Here is a 26,899-nt window from a genome sequence, read left to right as displayed (position 1 = left end):
ACGAGTGGCTGCTAAGGACAGGAGGTTTCAAATKAGTCAAATCCAAGTTGGTATTCTGCAGCCATCTACAGGAACACACAAAATCTGCCAGATAACTACTGAGCCTGTCACCRTGGTGGGTTTAATGCTTGTTATCCAGCTATGCTTTAAAGGGCARTTTATTGTGTAAAACATTCATTACAGCTGCTCAGAACTGGGAGGCTTCRATGTGGGTGGTTCTGTGCAGGTCTTGGAGTTGGCCAAATTCAAGTTTGGCAGGGACAGGATGTTGTGCAGCAGGGAGTGGAAAGCAGCCAGGGCCTGGCAGGCGGGCATCTGGTGGGCATTTTGGGGAGGGAAAGGGAGATKAATCCTGGGAGAAGGAGCTGGAGAGGCCCTGGAACAGTGTGGTAGCTGTTGTGTGTTAGTAAATCTTGGATTAGAGGGAGGATGATGCAGAACCTCCCTAAGAGCTCGGCTGGTGGGTGAGTCAGCACTGGTCAGGCTGTCCCAGGTCTGCCCAGCTTCTCCCTGAGCACCAGACAAATAACTTGGAAAATATAGAAGGATAAAAGGAAAATAAACCTATCCTGAAAAGGAATCATCARTCAAATGCTCATTTAAATGAGCTGTTGCACTAGAGTCATCAGGACAGTAACAAAAGGTAAAAAGTGATTTGAAACCTCAGTAAATCTAAYACCCTTCTGTGATTTCTCTTCCAGTAAGCGTGTGCTCTTACAGCCTTGCTAAAGGAAGAGAGGATCCTGTAGCACTGGAGAAATGAGACAGTTTTTATTATTATTCCACAGTGGCACAAGTAAAAGGGTCAGAAAGGAGTACAGAGATGATAAAACATCAGGAACAAATCTCATTTATTACAGTAGATGTTTTGGGAAGATGCARATTACTGCATTTTCCCACATTATTCAATAACCTTATTCTCTTGCTGACAGGTGAGGGAGGATATTGGAGATTTTTATCTTCTGAAGCAGAGCKAAAGTGGAGGGAAAATGAGATGCCTGGTTCAGTGGATTAAATGTTAGAAGATATCTCTCAATCTGAAAGGACCAGAGTGAGRTCCTGTACTTGGTGCAGCAAACTTTGCTCTTGTATTCTCTCAGCGATGCCACTGTGATATCTGGAGCACTGCTGCTCCCTAGAGTCAGGAAAACAACCTTCCATCCTGAAAAATCTGRTGTCAACCATGTCTCACAGGTTTTCTTTCCTCTTGTGTTCAGTGAAAGGATGTTTTGTTCTCATATGAATGTGCTACATGGCTGGGACTGGAATAATTGCAATGTAATGCTCAGATATGAAAGATTCTCAGCCTACAAAATGTCAATCTTACATCCACTATCATCACATGAAAAGACGAAAGCAGCTTTAGTCTTGTCTCTCTTATGTAAACAGAGCCCCCAGAGGAGCAAACTCTTTTTCCATAAACCAGAAAAGAATTAAATGAGGCTCTCAATCAAGAAAGAATTTTGCTTTATGAAAGCAGATAATCATGAATGCGAAGACTTATTTAACAATCAACCACTGTCATCGGTTGGCAGTTTCTGTTTTAATCAGGTTTGTCATTTTTCTCTCTTGCGCAAAATGTCACATTCCTCTTGCTCCTTTAAAGAGTCAAAAGTCTTAATTTAGAACCGTTGATGGGAATTAGGGGGTTGATGTTCTCAATTCCAAGGTGAGGAGCCTGAAGAGCAGAGGTTTAAGCCCTGTCTCCAGCTCTGACAAAGCCAGAGCTCACCCTGGGCAGCATGAGGGCCTGGGAAATTGCCCAGGGAGGAAGAACTTGCCTAGAGAATTTCCCCACCTCTTTAATTTTCTGGCTCATSTCCTGAAGCAGGACCAGTGCTGGTCTTTGATCCTCACATCTGCATTCCTCTTACCCAAATCAATGTTTCTTCCCTTTCAGCTGGTCTTTTAAGGCATTTCTGTGCTGGCTGACAGGTTGGGGCTGTGTGATCCCTCTGCAACTGCCACAGGATGTTTGCACAGCTTATCAACAAAGGGGAGAGCCTTGCCAGGATGTGCAAAGGCARCAAAGCTGATGAACCACCAAGTTCAAAAGTGCTGTAGAGCTCACTGATGAGCTGTGGCAGTCAGAAATCTTCCACAGGATGTAAGAAAGGGCGATGGAAGCTCCTRGAAACCTTTCAGCTCTCAGGGGAGTAGAGTTTGACCAGGTGCTGCAGCTCTGTGGCATAGCCTGTGACTGGGCAGCACTGGTGAGCCTTCACGTAGCTGTAGATGCAGCGGTAGCAGAACACGAAGCCGGACGTGGCCAGAGCCGTGGCGTTCACCCGGACCTTGCGGCACAGAGGACACACGGTCTTCAGGCTGGGCAGGAGAGCTGAGCTGGGCTCGTGCTCCAGGTGCACAGGGGGTGGGGGAGTGGGGAGYGCTGTCAGGGACTTGATGGTCTCCTGGTTTTCTGAAGAGTACCACCAGTCCAGGAATTGCAGGAAGAACACGCTGACGGACAGGCCGGTGGACAGCGAGAAGGCAATGCCGCCCAGGGCTTTCCTCAGGGCTGACTGCACTCGGGATGTAAAGCTGTAGCAGAGAAAAGTAGAGAGAGATGGTTATTACTGCACRTTTATCCACCTAGAAACCATGGGACAAAGCTGTTCTTCAATAAAGAACTCACTGCTTCATACAGCTCCTTATTGCTAAGTTAGTTGGGCAACCTGTCCCATGTTTACAATTATCAGGATGTTTCAGAGTCTTTGCATTTTGAGAAAGATCCAAATGCTGTTTGGTTCACAAGTCTAAATCAGAAGAGTTTGGATTGAGGGGCTTTGGACTACAGAGTATTTCACTCCTGGATCACTATTTCACAGGATGTTAAGTGTGGTCATGACTAGCTGCTGCTCAGGAAAACCAAAAAACTCAGTTTCAATCCTTTTAACAACATTGCTCAGTCTACTTCCCTTGTTGGAAAAGTGCAGGTAAAGGCTAAACCGATAAAGGCTTGCTTGCCCAAAAAGACCCCCAAAATCTGCAATTTTATTACCACAAAATCGTTACAAGCTAATCCCTGCTACTGGATTCCATATTTTGACTAACAATACACCCTTTTGGAGCACATTTTGCCACAGGGAACTTTCATCTTGAATTTTTGGAGAAAAAAACACTTTTAATTGCAGCAGCATCTCCAAATGAACACGCACATGGAAGCCCCTGGAGAGCAGCAGCTGAACTGGGTCCTGCCATACCTGTGTGTTTGACTTGAGGTGGTTTCAGCCCATTTCTTCTCCAGGGCCTGGATATCCTCCRCAGTCAGCCTGACCAGGCGGACACCAGCCAGCTTCAGCATGGGGGAATGATGCTCAGCTTTCCCCAGGATGTAGCACAGTTGCTGGATAAGAAACCAGCCCTCCCAGGTCATATTTACGTAGGGATAGGCAGCTAGAAAGGCTCTGTAGAAGCGCTTCCAGGATGATGATGGAGGGTGGATGGAGTACTCATCCTCTTCCCTCAGGCTGGACACCAGTTTCTCCAGCTTTCCTTTTAGGTAAGGAACAAGAACCAGYAGGAGCAGAGACTTCCAGTGCTGCCTCTTTGGCAGCCCAGCCGTGGMCAGAAGCTGCTGTCTGCCCTCTCCCATTGGGATCCTCTTCAAGCTGTAGAAATTCTCGGAGAAGGACGCGCTGCACCTGGCCAGGTAGTGCTGCTGGAGCAGCAAATCCAGAAGGACGTAAATCTCATCAAACCAGTGCCAGAGGAAGCCGTATCGGCCAGGATTAGACTCAGCAAGCACCTGTTGTGAAAGGGACATGAAACAGGAAGAATTACAGAGTAGTTTAGGTTGGAAGGGGCATTAAAGCACATCCAGTTCCACCCTCCATGGGCAGACACCTTTCACTRTCCCASGGTGCTCCAAGCCCCGTCCAACCTGGAYTTGAACACTCCCAGAGATGGGGCAGCCACAGCTTCTYTGAGCAACCAGGGAAGGGCCTAAAGACGAGTGTAAATTATAAATTACAGCAGCGATAAGCGACGCCTCTAATTCACAACACAAGCCAAGTGGGTCACAACTATCCCGCTGCCTGTGAGTGCGGCCGGAGGAACAGCCCGACCCCGCTTCTCTCCCCTCACCCGCGGCCCGCCTCGCCCTCACCTTAACCAGGTGCTGCAGGGCGGGTTTCACGGCGGCCATCAGGCTGTCCTGGGCCACCGCCTCGAACACGGACGGCCGGTCCCCCCCGGCCGGGGCGGCCGTGAGGTGCGCGCCCACCTCCGCCATGACACCGCCGCGCCGCACCGCCCCGCCGCCAGGGGGCGCCTCGGCCCCGCCCCGCCGAGGGCCGCTCCGCCCCGCCTCCCGGAAGCGCGGGCCGCCGGCGCTCCGCCCGCTGCCGCCGCTCTATGGTGGCGGGGCGCGGCCGCTCTGGGCGGGGGAGGGTTTGATCTCGCTGCTCGCGAGTCCGCCCGGCCCCTCCGCTTCCGGTTCCGCCGCCGCCACCGCCCCCGCAGCGGTGAGTCCGGTCCGTGAGTGGAGCCGGGGCGTGAGGGGACTGGGAGAGGTGGGAGGGGCACCGGGGGGCGTTGGGAGGGGATACGGGGAGGGGGTGAGAGTTACTGGTGGGGAACTGGGAGGGGGGACTGCCACAAGGCGGGGAGGGGCACAGGTGGAGTATTGGGAGGGGCTGAGGGGGCCCCTGTAGGGGATATTGGGAGAGGTGAGGGGCACTGGTGGGTGCTGGCATGGGGTGGAGAGGGGTGCTGGGAGGGGATACTGGGAGGAGATGGGGGGTACTGGGGTGGGGCGGGGAGAGGTGCTGGTTAGGGAGTGGCTGGCGATGATGGGAGGCGATACCGGGGGGAGATGAGGGGTGGGGGGATTGGGATAGGGCGAGGAGGGGGCACTGGTGGGCTACTGGGAGGGACACCTGGGAGAGGTGAGGGGCACTGGGAAGGGGCACTGTGCGGGACATTGGGAGGGGGAACTGGAATAGGGCCGGGAGAGTCCCTGGTGGGGCACTGGGAGYGGTTGTGGTGATGTACTGGAAGAGGATGGGGGGGTCACTGGAAGGACTGGGCAGGTGGATGTAGAGGATCTGGGTGGGGAACCGGAGGGGTGAGGGTGAGGAGTGGGGTCACTGGGCCCTGAGAGGAGACACTGTTCTGGAGTGAGGAGGGAGTGCTGGGGGTTGGATTGGGATGGGGCTTGGCYGGACTGGGAATGAGCACAGCAAGGTATTGGGATACTAGTGGGACCAGGCAGGGATCAAGGCTGGGTGCTGAGAGRGACTGGCAGGCACTGCTGGGCCTGGGAATGCTGGGGAGGGGAACTGGGATTGATGGGGAATGCTCCTGTGACTGGGGGATACTGGGAGASATCTGGGGAATGGTGCTGAGGGAGAAGGGCTGGAGTGGGATACTGGGATGCCAGGCAGGAGTGTGGTGGGTGCTGTGGGTTCTGCTGGAGGCATGGAAGGGTATTTCCAAGGAATGGGGAGGTGACAGGAGGAGCAGGTGGAAAGGGGAGCACCAAGGGGGTGTTTGGTGCCCAAGATGTGAACAAAATCCCTGCGCCAGCACAAGTTCAGGGCTGCAGGCACAGCTCTCCCTCTGCCATCCCTGTTCCATTGTTYTGGTTCTCCAGTGGCCCTGGGTCACACTGGGGCTGTCATGCAGCTCCTTGAGAGGCTTTCCAGGAAAAATGGGTGGCACCACTTGCACTGGAGTTAAACCAGGGATCACTTGAGAGATTTAAGGATTGATGGTTTCAATGTCCAGGAGCTTGGCTCAGTCCTGAGGCCCTTAAAGCTGCCCCCTTCCTGTGTGGGATCAGTGCTGGGGAGCGGGTCAGGCTGACTGGAGTCGTGCACGTGGTCAAGCAGGTGTTGGTCAGACCCAGGCTCAGGTTTTCTGTGTGGTTTTGGGCTGGGGAGGCTGATCTTGCTTTGGTTAGGTCTACATCGAAATGTCAAGCTACTGTTTATGGCATTAAGCATTGCTGGGGCTTTCTGGAGCCATTCCTTTATTTTGTCTCTGATTTTTTGCTGGGGTTGGATCAGGAGGAGCCTTTTGTTCTCAGCTGTGAGACAACAACAGTGAGGAGGGGGCAATCTGAAGTGGATTTCCTTCTAGAAGTACAAAGCTGCTAACGATGTTTGGTTTTATCTTTGCTCTCCTCGGTTTAGATTTGCGTACAAGGAGTTGGCATTTTCTGCAGTCACACAAACAGCASTGTTTGAAATATCTGGGCTGGTTTGGTTCCATTTGCTGTAAACCATGCTGAGGTTGTTAGTGATGAGATAATACCCWGTGCTGCTGGCAGGCTGGCTCTGAACACGGTGCGAAGCAAGCTCTGACACACATGAAGCAGCAATCTGTGTGCTCGTGAGAAAAAGAGCTTTATCCTGTGCTGCACTTGCAGCAGGGCACTTTGGTTACAGACCTAAGTCAGTTCTCATTTGCATCTCTCAAAGCAAGTTGAAAKACATGGGCTGTGCTTGGCCCTGTCTGAGTGTTTCGAGGATTCTTTGTGCTTCCAAGTGTATGAWCTGAAGGCAGGAAAACAGCAAAATGTCCTGGTTTTGGGGTTGAGCGACCACCTCTGAATTTCAGTGAGGTTCCTTCTTCTCTGTGTGTAGCTTTATGCAACTGGGCTGATGTTTATGGTGTTTGGGGATTTTTTTTCCCCCCTCGATTTTCTCTCTAATCTGCTGCTSTGGCCCCAGCTAAAGCTGTATTAGAGTAGCTCAGCTGAGACGTGACCCTGGATGACAAATCCCCACATAATGCAAACAAAGAACATCGAGGCCACGTTCAGTGCTTTTTGCATGGCACTGTGCCAAATGCTCTCGTAGAGAAAAACATTTTAAGTCTTCCTTTTAAGCTGGGCTCAAACCTGAAGGACTGTGTCAGCAATAACATTGCAGCTGACCACAGACTCTGATTGTAATTACCAGACAAGCCCCACAGCAGCTTTCAGTGGGGCTGGGAGATTTTTGCTGGAAAAAAATGTGTGTCATGTCACTTTTCCCAACCAGCCTCTGCTTTGGAAGGAGGTTAAACCTCTGCAGGAGGAATGTGTTTGCAGAGCTGTCTCCAGGCTTGGCAGGAGGAGAAAGGGAGAGAAATCAAACCCAACCCAGTAAATTGAGCCTAATTGGATGAGATGGCAAGCAGGCAGGCACAGGGCAGGCAGCAGCTCCAGGAAACTGGGAAAAGCAACAGGTTGTCCCTCATCCAGATGTTTGGCAACTGGACAGGATACCCCCAGAACTTCTCAAGAAAGGGATGGATATTGGGGCATTATCCCTCAGCTGCTGCTGGGAATTCTAGTGCTGAGTGTTAAACTGATCCAGGAGGATTGGGGGAAAAGGAATGGGGATGGCATTGGGGTCAGTGAAGGGATGAGGAAGGAAAAGGGTTAAGGAACGACAATCTGACTGCACTGCTGGGCACTCCTGGAGTTCAAAGCTGTGCTGGTCCTTTTGTTGCTGAGCCAGCAAGACCTGCAGGGTTTAGAGGCAGCATTTAGGGAACAGATGATTTACTGCTTTGCTAGCAGCATTTAAGGTCATGGAAGGATGTGTAAGAAAAGGGGAATTGGGGCAAAAAAAATTAGAAAAAGGAGGAAAGGAGTGATAAAATCCTTTTTGACATGGTTTTAGGGTCATAGTTCCTACTGGCRTTGAAACAGACTTTCTTCAAAAGCAATAAAACTGCCCACTCCACRTGAAAATTATTTCATGTTTGGCATAGAGTTAGCAATTGTAAGAACAAAATGATGGATATCCACATTTATTTGGGCAATCCCTGCATTCCAAGGCATTAATTTAGTTCTGTGGAGCAAGAGAAGTGCTGGTGAGACCACTCCCGTGGCTCTGTTGAGCACTTGCTGCTCCAACAGCATTTTTCCATCTTGTCCACAAAAAAAGGAGAGAGCAGCCCTGAATTAATGAGTTTTATATGTGTGTGTGTATGTCTCTCAGAGGTGGGATGTCAGATCTTGGCAGAGAAAGATTTCAATTTCAAACTTGAGAGGACTGAAAAGTAATGGCTTTTCTTCACGACAAAACACTGTTTTGCATCTCCTGGGAACAAAAGGAGGCAAAGGAATGAAAGGCCTGGGGGTGGGTGTTGCAAGTGGGGTTAATTGTGCCTTCCATCAAGATGCAGCACAGGCAGATATCGTTAGGGGGAGATGACAGTTTCCTTTGTCTGAAACGTGGACTTCTCGCTGCCAGGCGAGACACTGGATGTGCTTTTCCTTGGAAAATGGATCTGTGTATCCAGGAAAGACAGCTGCAGATCATGCCAGCATCTGCTGGTTATAAGGAGTTGAAAAAACATGCCTTATCCATGCTGAGACTGAAAATTTGAGAAGCTGGGTTGGGCACTGCTGCTCTGTTTTTACCAAGCCTTTTAAATCCCTGGCTTTGCCAGGTGATGCCAGCAGGATGAAGATTGGGCATCTCGTGCCTGTGGATGGGAAGCTTTTACTTCCTCCYTCCCTCACCAACCGTCCTTGCTCCGAGTTCCTGCCTCACCAACTGGGTGTTGCCACCAAGCAGCATTTGGAGCTGACTTGTTCTTTTTTTATCCTCCTTATTCTCAGGTGTTTTAAGRAACTGGAACCATGACGGACTCCAAATACTTCACGACCAATAAAAAAGGTTGGTGTTCAGCTGGTGCAGTGGATTGGAGGTGGTGGGTGGCTATTTTTGCACAGCTTTTTTAACTGCATGCAGGAGAACTTGTGCTTTTCTGGTCGCTCTGTCCCTGTTTCTCTTCTTAATCATCCAGGGAGAAACTTCCAAAGTAGGTCACATGGTGAAAAAAGACAAAACTGGTGTATTATACAGTTTTATGATGCACAAAATGACCCAAATTGCTGCTTTTTTTTGAGGATCAGGAAGCAAAACATTGGGATTTGAATGCAGATCTGGCTAGAGACAAAGTTTTAGTTGTTGCCTAACAAGTGCCAGACTGAGGATGGTTGTTAAGTCAGGCATCAGGATTAAGTTGATTGTGAGGAATTCAATATTTTGGATATGTGTATCAAGCAACCACAATGGGTTTTCCTGTTGCCATTTCCTCCAAAGCTGCAGGTGCTCTGTTTGACTTTCCTGTGCCTTTGCTGCRGGTGTGGTGGTCACCTTACCTCAGGACAAACTGCTGTCCTTAAAAATRGGAAGCCTGGAAAGGATCTTTGGGATTATTTTACCCATTCAGGGCTGGGCTTGTTCTGCTGAGACTGTCCTAGGCAGATTTTCTAACCTATTCTTGAACAAAACACTTTTGCTGGTTCAATTTAAGCCTGATCATTCTCCAGCAGATGTGGGAAAAGCTTTGCATTAACCTCGCCTTTGCAAAATGTCTGAGTGCTTTCTCTGAATGCTCACCAGTGGAAAAAACCCCACTGTTGATCTATTTATGTGTCATTAAGCTTTGCAATGAGCTCATAAATGAAGCTAATGCAGCTGACATCTTTCTGAGGAGCAGCTCAGGAAGTTCAGTGCTGAAGGCAGGTTTTGGTGGCTGTCTAGGCTGTGTGAGAGCTGGAGCTGGCTCTGTTCTGCTCCAGGGCACGAGCTGTKGGTGAGTAATGCCCGGCTCTTCCTCAGGCAGGAGGGATGATGAGTGGTCTCTGCACTGCAGCAGCTTCCTTTCCTTTTTGGAGTCCCTGGTAGTCTCTGTATGTGTCAGATTTTAATTAGTGCTGCTGCTCTGACCGAGTGGAGGAATGGAAAGTTGGTGGTAAAATTTTGTCAGGGATGTTTTGAATTTTGGAATGCGTGCTCAGCTGGTGGCTCCCAGTGGGAATGCTGCTGGCTGTCCTTCCTGAGGAAAGCTGGCTGGGAACATTATCCTGCTCACACCACTGGCTCTGTCTGGAACAGGCCTGATAAACAACATTTTGCACRTGTTGCTTTATTTTATAAACTTGCTTTGCCACTTCGGTGACCCAGCCTGAACTAATTTTCTCCCCAGTAATACCTGGAAGAGTAAATCATGGAAAAGGCTTCTTTGGGAACCTTGGAATCCAGGAAAGCTGTGCTACATGCAACTTTTATTAGTGGTAGCTCTTTCTAGCTTTTTTCCACTGGACTAAACACATGCTTTCCTGTTTCAGCCACTGTGTACCACAGCACTTGGGCTCCTCTCCAGCTTTCTCAGGAAGCAGGCAGCAATGAGCAAAACTTCAAAAGTCTGGGCAAAATTCCTGGCTTAGTTTGTTTCTCGCAGGCACGAATCTGGCATCTCCAAGCATCTTCTATCCTGGTTATGTAATGGTTGCCTCAGGGATGTGATTTGGTGTGCTGTAAGTGGGAGAGCTGCCACATGCAACATGGTTCTTGTTCATTGCCATTTTCCTCTGCAAGGTGTAGCTTGGATCAGTCCTTTACTGGTGCAGCTTTGCTTCTCATTGAACCATGTTTTCCATAAGGTCTGGCAGCTTCCATGGGGTGCTKGATCAGTTTTATGGGAATAACAGGCCAAGAAAGTAAAAACTCACTCTTGAGTGAGTATCCCTAGAATGAGACTCTTTTCTTCTCCTGAGAGGCTCAAGCTATTTTTTTGTCTTCTGCCAGGAGAGATTTTTGAACTGAAGGCTGAACTCAACAATGAAAAGAAAGAGAAGAGGAAAGAAGCTGTGAAGAAGGTTATTGCAGCCATGACCGTGGGGAAGGATGTCAGGTAAAAGCAGCTCGTACCTGTAGCAGTTCAGGTCATCCTGAGACTCAGGTGTAGTGAGAACAGCTCTGAATTTGGCACCCTGGTGAGGCTGKCTGTGCCTTTGCCTGTGCTGTGCTTGAGTCACAGTTTTCTCAAGCTCCTTCCTGTYACTGAAAGCATGAGAAACAACTTTTCAGTGTGGGTTTAGCTCAGCGCCGAGAGCCCTTTTTATTTAAAATGTATCCATAGTTCAACCATTTTGTTTGTCACTTTAGATGATGTTTTCTTCTGCCTCCTGTCCCTGGTTTTATTGTTACAAAGGTAATTCCAAGTTTTTCTTAGCCTTATCTGGCGTAGCATAAATTGAAGCTGCATTTTAAAATGGGTGATTTTTAAATTGAACCTGTGTCTTTCACTGGCTAAAGGGCACCAGCATTTACCTTCGGCAACACTGTCCCCAGTACTATTTTCTGTCTTTGAGACAGCCAGAAAAACCTGTTTGAGTGAAGGCTTTCACCCTTCCAGCTTCTCCTGTTCCTGGAGCCTAGCAGAGAGTCACAGTCATTCTGGATTYATGGCAGTGTGGTCTGTTGCCACGGAAATCAATAGAAGGTTGCAAATTTAGCATCGTGACTTCATCACAGAATGGAGGAACATATAAACTGGAAGAAAAATGAAAACCTCATCTTTTTTACTAGCAGCTCTTACCCTTCACCTTTAGATCCCTGCAGCAAAGCTGGGAGCTGCAGAATCTTTGTGTAACTTCCTGTGTTATTCTGCAGTGCTGTTTACAGATGGCTGCTTGACATTTGAGTGAAACCCAGCTTGTCAGTGCTTAAGCTTCTAATCACTCTGGACTTTACTAGTCTGAAATTTGGCAGGTTCTTCATAAGCGTCCTACATGACCAAAACATTTTAAAACAACTTTTTTTTCTCTTGTGGTTTCATTTCCAGGTCTGGCACAGTGAAATTTTCTTGTTTGGTGAACTCCCTAGTTAAAACACATTTAGGAAATTGCATCAGTTTTCATCTCTTCCTATGTTAAAGCCACAGAAAAGATTAAATGATTATTATAAAAGCCATTGCAAACTGCTTTGAAAGGGAAGGTGACCTTTCATTAAACAGCAGGGTGCTTAAAGTGGAACTCCAGTTTTTCTRGCTTCCTTGATATCATTACTATCCCCTTTGCATGCCATGCAGCCTCACTTTTTTATCTTGTGGGTGGGAGTGTGGATGTGCTGGAGGGCAGGAAGGCTTTGCAGAGAGATCTGGGCAGGCTGGACCCATGGGCTGAGTTTCAGTGGTACGAGGTCCTGCAGTTGGGTTACAGCAACCCATGGAATGCTCCAGGCATGGGGAAGAGCTTGGAAAATGACTGGAAAAAGGGGAAAAAGAGGTGCTGGTCAGCTGTGGCTGAACATGAGCAGGTGTGTGCCCAGGTGGCCAAAAAAGCCAGTGGCACCTGGCCTGTATCAGGAGTGGTGTGGCCAGCAGGACCAGGATGGTCCTCCTGTGCTGGGTGCTGCTGAGGCCACATCCCAGATCCTGGGGTCAGTTTGGGGTCAGTCACTGCAAGAAGGCATTGTGGGGCTGGAGCATGTCCAGAGAAGGGAATGAAGCTGGAGAAGGGCCTGGAGCACAGTCTGAGTTGGAGTGAGGAGCTGGGAGGGCTCAGACTGGAGAAAAGGAGGCTCAGGTGAGACCTTCTCACTCCCTAAACTCCCTGACTGGAGGATCTAGGTGGGGGTCAGTCTGTTCTCCCAGGGAACAGTTACAGATGAGAGGAAATAACCTGAAGTTGTGCCAGGAAGGTTCAGATGGGGTTGTAAGAGGCTGCCCAGCAGTTGTAGAGTCACCATCCCGGAAGATCTGTAGAAGATGTGTAGATGTGGCACTTGGGGACATGGTTGTGCCAGTGCTGGCAGAACTGCTGATCTTTCCTAACCTAAACAATTTTCTGATCCCATTCTTACTCATGCTTGTATTGTCTGTCCAGCTCTCTGTTYCCTGATGTTGTGAACTGCATGCAGACTGACAACCTGGAGCTGAAGAAGCTGGTCTACCTGTACCTGATGAACTATGCCAAAAGCCAGCCAGACATGGCCATCATGGCTGTCAACAGCTTCGTGAAGGTAACCTGCTCCCCTGGCACAGCAGAAAAGGGGCTGGCACGGTGGCTGCCAGCACATCTCCTTTGTCCATCAGCCTCTGGGAGCTTTATCCCTGCTTTTGAGCTGGGCTCATAGAGGAGAGTGCTGAATCCTCTAAATTTGGATCCTTCCTCTCACTTGTTATTGCAGAGGAGATGGTTTAAACACCTCTGTAAGTGGCTCTGAGAGAATCTGCTCCAGGGAAAACTGCTTCTATTGTTTTACCAACTTCTGGGATTGAAAACCAGCTTTTATCTGTTTCATCTTCCAGCCTTTGTAGTATCTGAGACATGGATATCAAACTTCCTGTTTGAATGTTTCAGTTGTGCTCTGTGTGGAGTGGCTTTATCTCTGGTGAAACTGAAAGGCAGTTCACTGGAAAAACAACAGCCTGATTGCTGTGCTGCCTTTAGTTCTGTTGTCAGGTTGCCTCTCCTTATCTGGGAAATGTTACTTCAGTCCCATGTTATGCAAGATAAAAGCCAGACCTTAGAAGAAGTTTGAGACTCCTTGTARAGCGTTATAAAATCTGAGACACTGGGGAATGGGCCTGAGTTTCAGGTTTCTTTTGGGATTCTTGAGGCAGAAAGAGGTGAAAAGACCCAGGCTGAGAGCAGGCTGGATGTCCCTATCTTCCTTTCTGGAAAGGATATTGTCCTGTCTTAAAAGTCTAATTCTGTTAGAATGAACTAGCAAAATATTTTCTATCTCCTGCTTTTCCCTCCAAAGACAAGCCTGGTGTCCCTTTTGGCAAGTTGAGGTGTYAGTAATGAGCAGGTGTTGGTGCTGGTCTGCACTAACTCAGCATTCCCAGTTCAGGGTGTGGATTGCACTGGTAGGATGTGTCACTTCTCTTACTTTCAAAGTGGTTTTTCAGCTGTAGGAAGTTTCACCAGTGAAAGGTAAATGCTTTTGTGGGTCATTCTGTGGCCATCMTTTTACAGGCTGATTTTGGAGGAGCTCAGGGATGTAGATGGATTGGATGTGTGGAAAATTGTGTARGCTTGAAGTAGGAAATGCTGTATTCCTGCCGGCTTTTTCTTTTTCCTCTTCAGAAAAGCACCTCTAGAGCAGCCTTTGCTTAGTGCCTCATGTGTTGTAACTTGAGGGATGCTTGTGTTTGGCCTTTAAGAAATGAGTCTTGGTGACTTGTTTTTAATTGTTGATTTTTCCTATTTTATTTCTTRCTCCTTTAAACCACGAAGGCTGGAAATCAGTAAATTACTTTGAGAGTTGTCTGTGGTTAGATTTTGGGTGCTGAGAGCTGCCTCTCCATCTGCTGGATCMTGTTGAAAGCAGCTTTGCCTGGGAGAAGGAAGGGACACCAAGATCACCATTTGATGAGATGGAAACATCTYGAGATGGTTTAAAATGTTTCTGTGAAGCAGCAAGCAGCCCTTTTATCCCTGWTCTGCAATAATTGCCTGGCTCTTAGCCTGTAATCAGAAAATGTTTCTTAAATAAGACCAGCCTGATCCTGCCTGCAGAGAATCAGTGGCTGGKGGTGCAGATTTGTTGATTTTCTCTTGCAGGACTGTGAGGACCCCAACCCCCTGATCCGTGCACTGGCCGTGCGCACCATGGGATGCATCCGCGTGGATAAAATCACCGAGTACCTGTGCGAGCCKCTCCGCAAGTGTCTGAAGGACGAGGACCCCTACGTGAGGAAAACCGCGGCCGTCTGCGTGGCCAAGCTGCACGACATCAATGCCCAGATGGTGGAGGACCAAGGATTCCTGGATTCCCTGCGTGACCTGATTGCAGACTCCAATCCCATGGTAACGCATTCCCAAGGCATTGCTTGATTTTTTTAATGCTCGCACAATCAGGAGTGTGAAAGGTTTCTCACTGCAGCTGCCGCACTGGGATGAATGTGGTGGTTGCAGAACTCTTGTTGCCTCAGAAAACAGGAGATACCTTCTGTTGCTTGATCTGTTTGGGCTTTTGCTTATCTTGAGGGTTGCAAAAGTGTAACTCACCTGGCCAGGTGAGTCAGAAGAGCAAGAAATAGGTGATGCTGCTCCCTTGGTGACAGCTTGTAGCTCTTGCTTTCCTGCAGGCTTTGGCTCTTCTTGGAATAAAAGTTTGGATGAATTCATTTGCTAATGYGGATAAATCCACTGGCTTGTAATGAGTGGAGAAAATCAATGCTAATGTTTTTAATAAAGTTAAATGCGTCGTCAGAGCAGAGGTAGAGATCATGACCAAGAACTTCACAGGACTAAATTACCTACTAAATCAGCATTTAATTATACTTGATGAAGGGTCCACTTCCAAGCCAGGTGTCTCCTGCTATTATTTTRTGTCTAAAAGGTGGTGGCCAAGGAATTGAAGTGTTCCACTGCATCATCCTTTCTTTCAACGTTGTTTCCCGTTTTCTGCTGGAGTCTAGGGAGCATAGCAATGTCATCCTGGCTCTTAGCAGGGAAGAAAACTTCTTCAGCTCAGTTTAACTCAGAGTTTAAGGATGTGACTGCTTCTTTTTTAGCTCTTTTAGAGGATAGACTCTGGATAAAGACACAATCTTATATTATTAGGGCAAGTCTAACAGCTCTTTCTGTGGTGCTTAAGTCAAACCACATAATTTCTGTCCTGCTGTAGCTGTCTTCAGGCATCTCAGATAAACCAAGTTCAGGTGAGAAGGTGCAATCCTCTCTTGCTAGGAGAATGAAGGCTGCTGATTGTTCTTTGTGAGACTTTCTAGAGACAGTAAAACTCGAGGTGTCTGACTGTGGCAGGCTGCAGTTTGAGTGGTAGTGTCTCTCAGGAGATTCAGACACTTCTTTTCTCTGATATCCAGCTCTTTTACAAGTTGTTCTTTTTATCTGCCTCCCTGATTTTTTTTTTTCTCATGCCAGGTTTCTCTGTGAATATTGATGACTACTTGAAGATGCTTTCTTTGTCTGGGCAACTCTGAGGCATACAGAGAAACACCTGCTGTTTCAATTCAATGTAGAGGGTGTGYCTTGCTGCCTCTGAAAGTACTTTTTGGGCTGCTTTACTTCCACTTCAGTGCTGGCCTTGGTGCATTCAGCAGCTCCCAGGCAGCAGTGGAGGTCAGGGGTAGAACCTGCTCTTCTCCCAGTCTTGGTTCCAGCTCTGATTTTGTTCTGATTGTAGCCACATTGGTATGAGCTGAAGAGCTCTGGCTGAAAAGATGTGGTACTTCAGGAAAAATAATAAGGTTTTGCTTGCCCTTTCTGCTTGTTGATCTCTGTGGAACTCAGTGCCTTGGTAAATGAACTKTTGGCTGATAGGAGAGCACAGATATGTATTTAAAAAGTGCCTTAACTTAATATTGACTTAAATGAATGGAAAGAAGAGGAGAAATACCAAAGGGCACTGTATGYTCCACTTGCTAAATAAACCTCCAAAAGTAGCACAGGGCTTCCTAATAAAACATCAGGGAAACTAATGGGCTGCTTGGTGGTAATGAGGGTGTGCTGGGACAGCTCTTGTGAAGCTGTGCGGGGTCACAGCATCCTCTTCATGTTGTACTCACCTGCTCTCCCCAGTACTGAGGGTTCACAGCAGGAAAATGCAGTTTGGAGGAGTGATAGTCATGAATGGTAGGCCTAGGGTGTGGTTTGGTCTGCAGGCTTTGAGAGGATCATGTAACTGTGGTCTATGTGCAGGTTTCCCGGGTTTTACTACAGATGGGGCACTATATTTTTGCTTTTTAATGGTGCATGGGGAGAGATTTTATCAAAGGCTCAAGGCTCTTAGAGCTGCGGATTTAATACAATATTTAACCTGGCTACAATTTCAGTAAAAAAAAAGCCATTCTTTCTAGTTAGGTTGATTCCTTTGGTCCTCTTTGAAATTCATGCCTTTGTGTCCCTCAAAAGTACAGGAACTCTCCACCCCTAATTAAGATTCATCTTCCTGGYCAAACCATCCACCTCAGTGCTGCTTTCTCCCTTTGAAACTCCAGTGGGCTTCCTGATCTCCTTGAATTGTGTTTGCCAGATAAGTTAAATTTCCGAGCAAGTTGATATTTATTAAGGTATTTTTCCTTGGAATGCAGTCCTGCCTGGAAGGTATTTAAAAAGTAAAATGTGTGTCTCAGTATTGGCTATCAAAAGAAAGAYTGCTGGGAGGAATGGTGCAGATGGATTTATTCTTATGGCCTGTTCCTCTGTAAATGRTGCATCTCAATCATTGCAACCTGTTATCCGAGCTCATTCATATTTATATTATAAATGTTTCTCCTCTTTTGATGGCTTGTGGAAATGGGCAACATTAGACACTTAATGAAGCAGAATTTTTGAGATGGGAAATCCGCACTTATTCTCTCTCTCGTGAGAAATGAGGATTTGGAGCAGGAGCTAAAAAAGGCTGCAGCTGAAAAATAGTCTTCAAGAAGGGTTTTATGATGGTTTTGTAATTGGTTGCCTCTAGCACATGAGCAAGCTCTAAGCATTTTAGCTGGGTGCTTGGTAGAGTAACATCTCCATCTGTGGCTTGCTAATTGCCTCCTAATTGTGCAGAGATCAGGGTGCATATTTCTCTGGGCTCAGTTCACCTTCATCATGAGGATGTCTGACGAAGTTGGAGGTGACCTTGTCAGAAACATTTTGGGTTTGGGTTTTTTTCTCCCTATATTTTTGGACTAATTGTGTGATCCTGTGTTAATAAACCAGCACTGACTTGGATTGTTCAGGGCAGTGAATTTCTGTTGAGGGGCTGTAGATGCACAGCCAAGGTTTTTCCCCTTTTATCTGGGGTTTTTTTTTTTTTTTTGTTGTTGTCAGGATGTGGCCTTACTTCACATAAAGTGATCTTTTGTGCAGGTGCATCCCTTGAGTGAATTAATTCCAATTTCTAGTTGCATATATATTGATATGGAYGTGTTTGGTGAGGTTCCAGGTGGGCTGGTGGCTTTTGCCACRACAGCAGAGTTGTCTCAGATGTCTCATGCAGCCCATGGGCCAAAAACCCCTACAAGGGCATGGTTCAGTTGCACTGCAGAAGTTTGATTGTGAGGGAGCCTTTAATCTCATTTTGCAGATGGGTGCTGGTTTTGGACTGTGCTTGTGGCTGCTGAAGAGGATTCTTCCATAGAGAGAGCCCTCTTTTCTTCCCAGAGCTGTCTTAAGGCATATCATTCATTTATTTGCCCAGCATTTCTGCCCATGAAGCTCAACAGCAGCAGATCTGGAGGAATATAAAGGTGGGAYTGCCTTGGGCTTCTGGATTTGCTCAGTTCCCAGCATTTTTCTTGCTGGTAACCTGGGTACAATTCAACTCAGAAGCATATCCTCCCATAATCCTCATGTTTAACAAAAATACAATTCCAAAATGAGATTTTTGTGCACTCCAGGTTACTGCAGAATGCTCTTCACCCCCACCAACAGCAGTAGGYCATAGTGAGGGGAGAGAGGTGGGAGTGTTTCATGCTTACTGGTGCCCAGAGGCTCTCTGAAGTTTTGGATTTGTTTTTTTATTTTTAGTTACTTTTTTTCCTGATGCTGTTCTGGCCTTTGTGAATCACAGCCAATGACTGCTCCTCCTTGGAGCTTTGGAAGTGCTGAGCCCAGGAGAGGGAGAGCAGACCACGAGATGGCAGCAGCTTAAAGCACAACGAAAGCTGACTGTCTTTAGATGCTTTATTTTGTAACTACTTCCCTCCTGGTTTTTATCCCTGCGCTTAGTTTTCTTCAGGAATGTAAATATTAGCAGAAAAACACRAGAGGAAATCCATCTAAAGCCTTACTGGTCTTTTAATATTTGAATGGAACAACCTTTCTCTTCAAATATTTTCCATCCTTGACCTTCTAAGGTAACTTTTAACCCATGGAATAGATTCCTTGCCAATCCATCTAATACCACATGGCTTAAGTTTACTGATGTCACCTTCTCCCTGTTGTTTTCTAGGTTCTGTTCAGTTTTTCATTTCTTCCTGTGGCATTTCTTCTTCCTCATGCTGGATCCAAGCTTTTTCAGATGTGGCTGTTCTGCCTCTGTGTTTTTGTGGGCTATCCAGGTTTATGTCCAATAACATGYYGTGTTTTACACCCTCTACATCACAATTTATTGGGAGAAACACTGCTGGGACTCAGCTCAGAGCAACCTGAGATCCCATAAMTGATTAGTAAATGCACCAAGTGTRTGGAGAGCAATTAAATTCTCTTGTACCTGGGAGTTTTTTTGCCTTTAGCATTAACCACATGAGGAAGGGAATCTSAGATCTGACAAGTGGAGGTGGTGAGGTTCACCTTGATCTARKCCACATTCCCTGCAGCAGAATTGWGCTTCCACAGCTCACAGRTGAGACTGAAAACCTGTAGATAAAAATCRCAGTGTTCTCCTGTCTCTCCTGCTTTGCCTGCAAGGGATGTGGATTCCTTCTCTGCCAGAACTTGTGTGTGTGTGTGAGATTCCTGGATGACCCTGTGGAAGAAGATGATCTTCCTTTTATTTTTCCTACTTGCTGGCGAGCTGAATGTCTTTGAGGTGATACCTTAAGGAATCAGCCTGTTTAGAAACAGAAGTTTTGTCTCCTGGGCCTGTCCTCTGCAGGAATTTTATCCCTCTCTGTGCAATAAAGCTGAGAAAAGAACCCCTTGCGGAGAAACTGGTGATCCCCTGAGTCCCAAAAGGACTTTGTGGGAGGCAATCAGGGATGTGGGAATTGTCTCATACAGCAGGGAGTGAAGCAGCCCCTTCTCCCAGGACACAGGAGATCACTTGTTCCTCGTGGGGACTCTCCCAGCCACGTGTTTTCCCTCTGCAGCTGGTGTTTTTTCTAGTGGGAGGAGTGAGCTGTCACTGCTGGATGAATTCATGATTCCTGCTCATGAAGATTGGAAGGACTTGAAAATTCACTTCCCAGCATGGAGCTGGATATTACTGGGAGCTGTGGGCTCTGCAGCATCTCAGCAGCCTGGAGCTACTCCAGAATGACCTCTGTCCCTCTGAACAAAAAATAAACTCTTTTTGAGGTGTTGCAGATACAGGCTGGTTCTTGAAGTCCTCCCAACCATGTTTGAGTTAGTCCTGTGTGTGGTCTGGGATTTTTTAATAATGTTTGTGCTGCAAGTGGAGATGATATTTCCTTCTGGGAGACAATTGATGGCATTTGTGGGCGGAATTTCTTTTACCCAGTGATGGATATGTTGCAGGGAATGAGAATGTTGCTTGGGGGTGTTGAAGATTGGTGGTGTCACTTTGGAGCTCTCTAATGGATGTTTTTGCTGTTTACATGAGGCTGCCCAGGAGGAAGAGCAACGCTTTTGGTGAAACTCWGCAGCCAAAAGCAGAAACAAGCTGGAAAAGAGATAGAGAGAAGCTGTGGAGGAGCCTGTGTAAACTGCATTAATGTGTGGTGGGATGCTTGAGAGAGGAAATGTGGGAGATTGCCAGGGAGTGCAGAAACCAGCTGTGTGTGRTGTAGCAGCAAAGGCTTAAAGCAGGGAAAAAGGGAGAGCTGCCACCTGTGACTGGTGGCACAGCTGCTGGTTTCCCACTCTGACCCCCCTTGTTCTGCTGGTGAAACTCGGTTTTGGCTTCAGAATGAGCTCCTGYGACATTTTCTCCAGAGGAAGACTGGGATCTGACTTACTGAGTGGGTATTTTCTTCTCCAGGTTGTCATCCTAAACATATCTGAGGGAATTTCAAGCCTCTGTGTGGGATTTGGCTTTTTATTTGATTGGTTTGGTGTGAGTGATATAGGTCCTGAGCATCTCCCATCAAAGCTATGCTTTTCCCTGGATTTTCAGCACCGGCAGAGAAGCAGTGAGTTTGATAATTTGTGAATTTCTGTGGCTCCAGAGTTTATCTTCCCACACCCCTCATTTATAAAGCTTAATTGACAAATTCATCCATCAGAGACCTGTCTCCTTCCAACTACAGCCACCAACATGTGCCTAATTTCCARCACATTACTCTTGCTGAACAGTACATTCCAGGATCTCTAACATCAATCAGCGTGCTGGGAATTTTGTTGACATGTGTCTACGTGTTATTTTCCATTGGAACAGGCACTTCTAGCTATTTGTAGCTATAGCTAGCACCATTTGTCAGATAATGCTGGACTTGTGATGTTTCATAACTCTGCACCCCCTTTTTAGGGCTCTGTGAGGAATGTGGTGCTTAGCTGGTGCTTTYTGCTCTGATAAGAGAGAGCCCATTTGCCACTGGATGGTGCCAGCGAGAGCCTGGCGAGGAAAATTGCAAAAAAAATGAAGTGAAACCTTTCTGATGTGTGTGGTGGGTGCCTGATCCAGGCTGGGATCAGACCACAGTGATTTCTGGAAGGAGAATAAGGAGCTTCAGACCCTCTGTGTCTTCTGTAAAGTTTAATTTGCTGCACTGGGTGCTCAGCTGTGCTGAGGAGAAGCCCCTTGTGATGGAGCAGCTTCTTGCCCACCTACCATGAGACTTGCAACAGTTGGGGAAGCGTTTTCCTGCCTTCCAGCTCACACATATCCTGCTTTTTGCAAGGATCTGAGAGCAGGAGCGATGTTCTAGTCTGCCACAAAGTGCCATTTCTCCATGGGGAAGTGCAAAACCCAGTTAGGGCAAGCACACYGTGGGAAGTGTAACACTTCCATTGCCACCTCCATAAAAATCCAGCCCACTTGCAAAAAGCAAGCCAGGAGGTCTTCCTTCCCCACCCAGGCAGTTTTTGGGATGTGATCAGGAATTGGGAATGTGTGAGTCTCTCAGAGCTTTCATTTATATCTGTACATACAAGCAAGCATTGGCAGTGTGAGAGGCTCATTTGGGCTCTCTGACTTGCATGGTTGAGCCATTTTATAGAATCACTGAATCACAGAAGGATTTGGGTTGGAAGGGACCTTAAAGTTCGTCTTGTTCCATCCTCCCCCATGGGAAATGTCACCTTCTACTRTCCCAAGTTGCTCCAAGCCCCATCCAGGCTGGCCTTGGACATTTCCAGGGATGGGGCAACCACAGCTTCTCTGGGCACCCTGTGCCAGGGCCTCACCACCCTCACAGGGAAGAATTTCTTTCATAAAGTAAAAATTTTTAATTGTTCCTGGGTTGTTTCTAGGGTGGCAAAATWAGGAAGGCTTGGAGATAAAAGTTCCAGCGTGATCAGGAGTCATGTTCTCTGGAGAACACCTGTTAGGGACCTTCTGGGCATGCAGCGTGGGCATAAAAAGATGTCCCTGTGGAATACCCATCCCTGGATGCTCTGAATGGAAGTACCCTGCAAGCCCAGAGTGCTCTTTGCAATGTCAGCACCYCTCCATTCTCAGAAACATCTCGTGGTGCCTGGCTCCCTTGAGGGCAGGCGCCTCCACCTCTTCCTTGAGCCCCTTCATTTCCCCCTTTTTCTTCGTTTTCGCTTCATTTCAACAGCGTGGCAAGCCAGAGGTTCCTGTTTTAAGCAGCAGAACATTGTATTTCATTAACTCCATTACACACTTGGTTTAATTTCCAATTAGCCTGGAATGCTAGGGAAATAATCTGATTGCTTCGACTGCTCAGCATTCTGGATGTGCCGAGTTTCCCTCCCGTCCCCCCTCAGAGCTTTTCCRTGTGGGCTGCCAGGCAGACACGCAGGTTTTCACCCACCCCCTTCCCTCCTTGCTGCTGTGTTTTCTACCATTTGCTCCGAGCTAAAGGTTGGAGCTGCCAGAAGGAATCGCTTGGAAATCAGCTCTCCTACCTCTGCAGCTCCCCGCGAGGTCGGCTCTGGTCTCTCTGGCTGCAGAGAGGGAGTTTGTCTGGAGGTGGATTTAAAAATGTTGGGTTCTTGTTAAAGCTGTAATGTAGCTCGAAGCGTAGAGCTTTGGGGTTGGTTGTTCGTTTTTTTTTATTTTAATAAATCCTGGGAGATTTTAGTTATCCCAATGATGCTTCTCCAAGAGCTTAATTTATTGAGAAATTCCAGCCAAAAGCAGGTTTATTGTCATTCGGCTCATCTGTGCTCCAAAGGGATGCTGCTGTGGCTGCATTTGAATAATGTCAGAATGTACCCAGGGTGAATTGATTCACATCAGCAAGCCAGGGACCTGTTATTATTCTTAATTATTATTAATTCTTCAATCTGCTCTGCATTTTTATTTTCATGGGGATTTTTAGGCAGATTCTTGTTTGGTAGCTGTTAGCTTAAAGTTGGTATTCTTAATTGTGAGTCAGAGGAGGCATTTTGCAGTGGAGTTAACCTTAGAATTAGAAACTTTAAAAGCTTTTCCTGTTCATTAGTTGTTTGGRCTCACATATCTGTGGCTACTGAGTTGACCTCAGTTTGTTCACTATTTTTGAGAGCTCAAGACTACACCACCTGTTAGTTAGTGTTCTTTTCATCTGCTTCTTCCAATCTGTGGGATAAATTATACAACTCCTGGTTGGTTTCTCATCAAAATAAACTGGGTGCATGTCTTGAAAAACAGAATGCTTTGTTTGCTAAAGAAACTTAAAGCTTTTTTTTCCCACCAGCCTGTGAAACTTATCCAGTTTCTTGGTTTTACACCATTTGTAAAGCTTTAGTTTACTTTTATATGTCCCCAGCAATTCCATCATCTTTTATTTTACAAGAAGTTGTTATTTTCTCTTTAACTTATCACTTTGCTCTTGCTGTTTAATGCAGTGGGACTTTATGATGTTGTGTTGCTGTGTTAAGGAAGAAGTGTCAATCGAGCTGAAGACTTAAGGTTCAGCTTTGATGTTGTAGGTTTTCTGCGGCCAAAACCCATCTTTATAAATGTTTCCAGTGCCACTTCCATGACTGCCAAAGTACACACTGAATTAGCAGGTGATGTAATACCAGAATTGGTGCTGAATGGTTCTTTATGGACGTTTTTCCATACCTTCTCCCTGTTACATTCTAGGTTCTGTTCAGTTTTTCATTCCTTCCTGTAGCGTTTCTTCTTCCTCATGCTGGATCCAAGCTTTTTCAGGTGTGGCTGTTCTGCCTCTGTGTTTCTGTGAGCTGTCCAGACAAATGTCCAATAACATGCTGTGTTTTACACTCTCTGCATCACAATTTATTGGGGGAAACRCTGTTGGGATTCAGCACAGAGCAACCTGAGATCCCATAACTGATTAGTAAATGCACCAAGTGTGTGGAGAACAATTAAATTCTCTGGTACCTGGGAGTTTTTTTTGCCTTTAGCATTGACCACCTGAGGAAGGGAATCAGATCTGACAAGTGGAGGTGGTGAGGTTCACCTTGATCTAATCCACATTCCCTGCAGCAGAGTTGAGCTTCCACAGCTCAGTACAGGATGATAACTCTTAGTGGAGAACACTTCAGTCTTTGAGCTGACCTCTCCCTTGGTGGGAGCTGTTGGCAGAGYAGGAGCTGTGGGATGGAATCGTGCWGGGCTGGCTTCGTGTTCCCATTCCTGACTGAGCTGCTGGCAGTGCCAGGGAAGAGGTGAGCGTGTGTTCTCCATCCAGTGTTTGTGTTGGACGGCTTCCTGGGAGCTGTTTGCATTTCAGCTGTGCTGKGGCTCTGTGAAAGGTCTTGAAAATGCTAATTGTTTTTGTTGGCATCCCATAATGCCCTAACACATCAATATGGTCAGTGCAAATAGCCAGCACGTCCCTTATTTAATACGTCTTGCTCAAAGTTTGAAAATATTCCCCATCCCCACCCTTACCCCCTTTTTTCTTCATTTATCTCCCTGTCCCTGAGCTGACAGCAGCACTGTGGTGCTGAGGTGGGAGGCGAGGACCAGATTTAAGTGTGGACTAAAGACTGTGGATCCCAGCTCCTCTGGCAGATGTTTCACAGCCCCTCCTGGTCCTTTTTCTGACACCCAAGGAGACCACAGCCCACGTTCTTTAAGTCCATCTTTCCTTCTGCCATTTCCTCATGGATCCTTTAATAGAATTCTGAGTGGATTGCTTGGGTCCTTGTTAGAGCTGTAATGTAACTCGAAGCGTAGAGGTTTGGGGTTGTTTTTTTATTTTAATAAGAGTCTGGGAAATTTTAGTTATCCTGGATGGTGTCCCATCCTCAGCTTTGGTTTGGACACTTGCATTCTTGCKGACACCCTAATACCCGAAAAGAGGATTTAGAAGATCCTAAGAGCGAAACCTCATTCACAGTTGGGTCTCTKGGTCAGAGCTGCTGTTCTTCACCCACGGGAGCAGCATTTCTGTGCATCCTCGGTGATAGACTCCRTGGATCCTGCGAGGAAGGAAACATAACCCCAGCTGCTTTGACTCRTACTTGCCCCAGGGTTTAGGATATCCTGGAAGTGTCCAAAACCAACCAAATGTGGCACYTGGGGACATGGTTTAGTGGTGGGCTTGGCAGTGCTGGGTTTATGGTTGGACTCAACAATCCTGGAGGTCTTCTCCAGTCTCAATTCTGTAATTCTATATTAGTTCTAATGTATCAATTACTGTAACAAAGGCAGTGCCTGGCAGTGTGAGTGCATTTGCCTGTCCCTTAGTACAACTGACAGGTCCCTTTCTCCGATGCTTTGGCTCTGTAAATTTTTTTGTTAGCTCAAACTTTTTTTGCCAAAGTAGTTTCATTTTATAAGTGCTTTTTCTTAAGGATTTTGAACTTTGCATTCGCTTTTGTGATTTGTCATCACTTGTAAACTTCCAAAGATATTGGAAGTATTTACTTATTTTCTATGCTGTGTCGCATTAACCATTCAGGAATTAGGCAAATTAAATAACRAGGAGAATAAGCAGCCTGTCTTACTAAGTTCCTCATTAAAACAGTACAAGAAGACAGCAGCGCTGATTGCTAATGATTTTGGTGACAGAAGGCTCGTTCAACTAATGAAATTCATAAAATCTTGGATCCAAATCCTATCTCTGACCTCTAGGTGTGAAATGCAAAACAATCAACATTACTGTGCCTGTGCAATGACTTTGGRATATATTGGTTTAATGACAAGCAGGGATGGGAACAACGCAGGGAAAGTTCTGGGCATGCTGTTCTTGTTTTCATTGTACTGCATCAAAAGCATCTTTAGTCATCCAAACAATCAGATGATTTCAGATAAGATGTTTCTTTGCCTTAATCTCATAGAAAATAACACTATAAATCTTCATTTGAGCAGGTATTTACTGGGAGTTGGGCTGGACATGATGTACACTGTAAAATGTCCTGAAAATGCCTTTTTAGTTTTGGGTGTCAAACTCAGCTTTACATCCCTTCTCCTGTTAGTTAAACAAATAAGATTTTAGTCTTATCTGCAAATTTTCTGGTTTTGTCTCTATATTCTGCAACTCCTCTATTTAAAAAAAATCTTCCCATGGAGTCTTTTGGAATAACTGTTGAATTTGGGTGTGGAACTAAGAATCAGAAATTTGTGCTGCACTCCCATTTCTCGTTCTTGTCAGGCTGGACCCTGGACCTCCTCTCTGTGCTTCTTTTCCTCTGTGCTTGGAAAAGAGAAGACCTTATATAGTCCTAAMTGCAGCAAGGATATTTTCAGGGATGAGTTCTGCTGGAGTGCTCGCTTTGCTGTGGCTCCATAAAGCAAAAGGATGTTATGGAGATGGTTTGAAATTAAATATGTGTTGTTAAAATTTTAGCAGGAGTTGCCCATTTTAKGGGAATTGTTTGTTTGYTCTCAAACTGTGTRACCTGCCAGTGCTGCTGCAGAGCTGGAGGCTGCCTGGCACCTGCCAGCTCATTTTGGGATTGCTGTGAAGCCATGTGCCGTGGGGCTGCCAAGGGGAATTTGGGCAAGAGYGACACATTCCTGAATAAATAGGGCAATTGAAGATTTGGAGAACTTGAGGGTAAAGCTGAGCATCTCCTGGAACTGGGGCAGGGGGATCTRGAGCCTGCAGGAAGGCAAGGTGGGGTTATTCCCTGTGGGTGCCCATCTCCAGCTCCTTCCASAGCAAAGTTTCTTGTGATATCCTGGGTCCCAGTTCCTCCCAGTGGAGCTCTGGGCTCTCCAGGTTGGCTGTGGGGTTGCACTGCATCCCTGGATCCCAGTTTCTCCCTGTGAAGCTTTGGGCTCTCTAGGCTGCTTCTCTGGGTCCCAGTTCCTCCCAGTGGAGCTCTCCAGAGTGGCTGTGGGGTTGCACTGCACCCCAGAAGGCTCAGATAACTGATGTGACAGCTGATAAATCTCCCAGTTTGCTTCCCACATGTACCCAGCCCCAGGTGAATCCCTGCCCAGTCCCTCAGGCTCTGCTAAAAGGGAACTCTTCCTTTCCTCTCCCA

General features: G+C 46.8%; 2 protein-coding genes across 5 annotated transcripts in view; one reads left to right on the top strand and one right to left on the bottom strand.

The window, feature by feature from the left end:
- Positions 1-708: 708 nt before the first annotated feature.
- Positions 709-4,253, bottom strand: PEX12 (peroxisomal biogenesis factor 12). The gene is made up of 3 exons (XM_057373363.1): positions 4,109-4,253; positions 3,204-3,748; positions 709-2,541 (listed from the first exon to the last, which is right to left on the bottom strand). Exons 1-3 carry the CDS (start codon positions 4,232-4,234, stop codon positions 2,142-2,144), a joined length of 1,071 nt encoding a protein of 356 aa, XP_057229346.1. The 5' UTR covers positions 4,235-4,253; the 3' UTR covers positions 709-2,141.
- A 142-nt stretch (positions 4,254-4,395) lies between these two features.
- Positions 4,396-26,899, top strand: part of AP2B1 (adaptor related protein complex 2 subunit beta 1) — an 81,039-nt gene continuing 58,535 nt past the window's right edge. For 2 of the 4 annotated variants that reach the window (XM_057373334.1, XM_057373331.1), the window contains exons 1-5: positions 4,396-4,466; positions 8,564-8,621; positions 10,542-10,647; positions 12,623-12,758; positions 14,309-14,554. In XM_057373334.1, the coding sequence (XP_057229317.1) occupies positions 8,585-8,621; positions 10,542-10,647; positions 12,623-12,758; positions 14,309-14,554 (525 nt within the window). In that variant the 5' untranslated portion in view covers positions 4,396-4,466; positions 8,564-8,584. Of the gene's footprint in view, positions 4,515-8,563; positions 8,622-10,541; positions 10,648-12,622; positions 12,759-14,308; positions 14,555-26,899 lie in introns of all 4 variants that reach the window. The other 2 variants (XM_057373332.1, XM_057373333.1) reach the window with 2 other exon arrangements.

The sequence above is a fragment of the Malurus melanocephalus genome, unplaced genomic scaffold, assembly GCF_030028575.1.
Source record: "Malurus melanocephalus ecotype Western Australia unplaced genomic scaffold, MMel_1.1 scaffold_193, whole genome shotgun sequence".
In the NCBI taxonomy this organism is placed as follows: Eukaryota; Metazoa; Chordata; class Aves; order Passeriformes; family Maluridae; genus Malurus; species Malurus melanocephalus.
The sequence above is the reverse complement of the archived record's forward strand: the minus strand, read 5'-3'. Positions and strand labels throughout refer to the sequence as shown.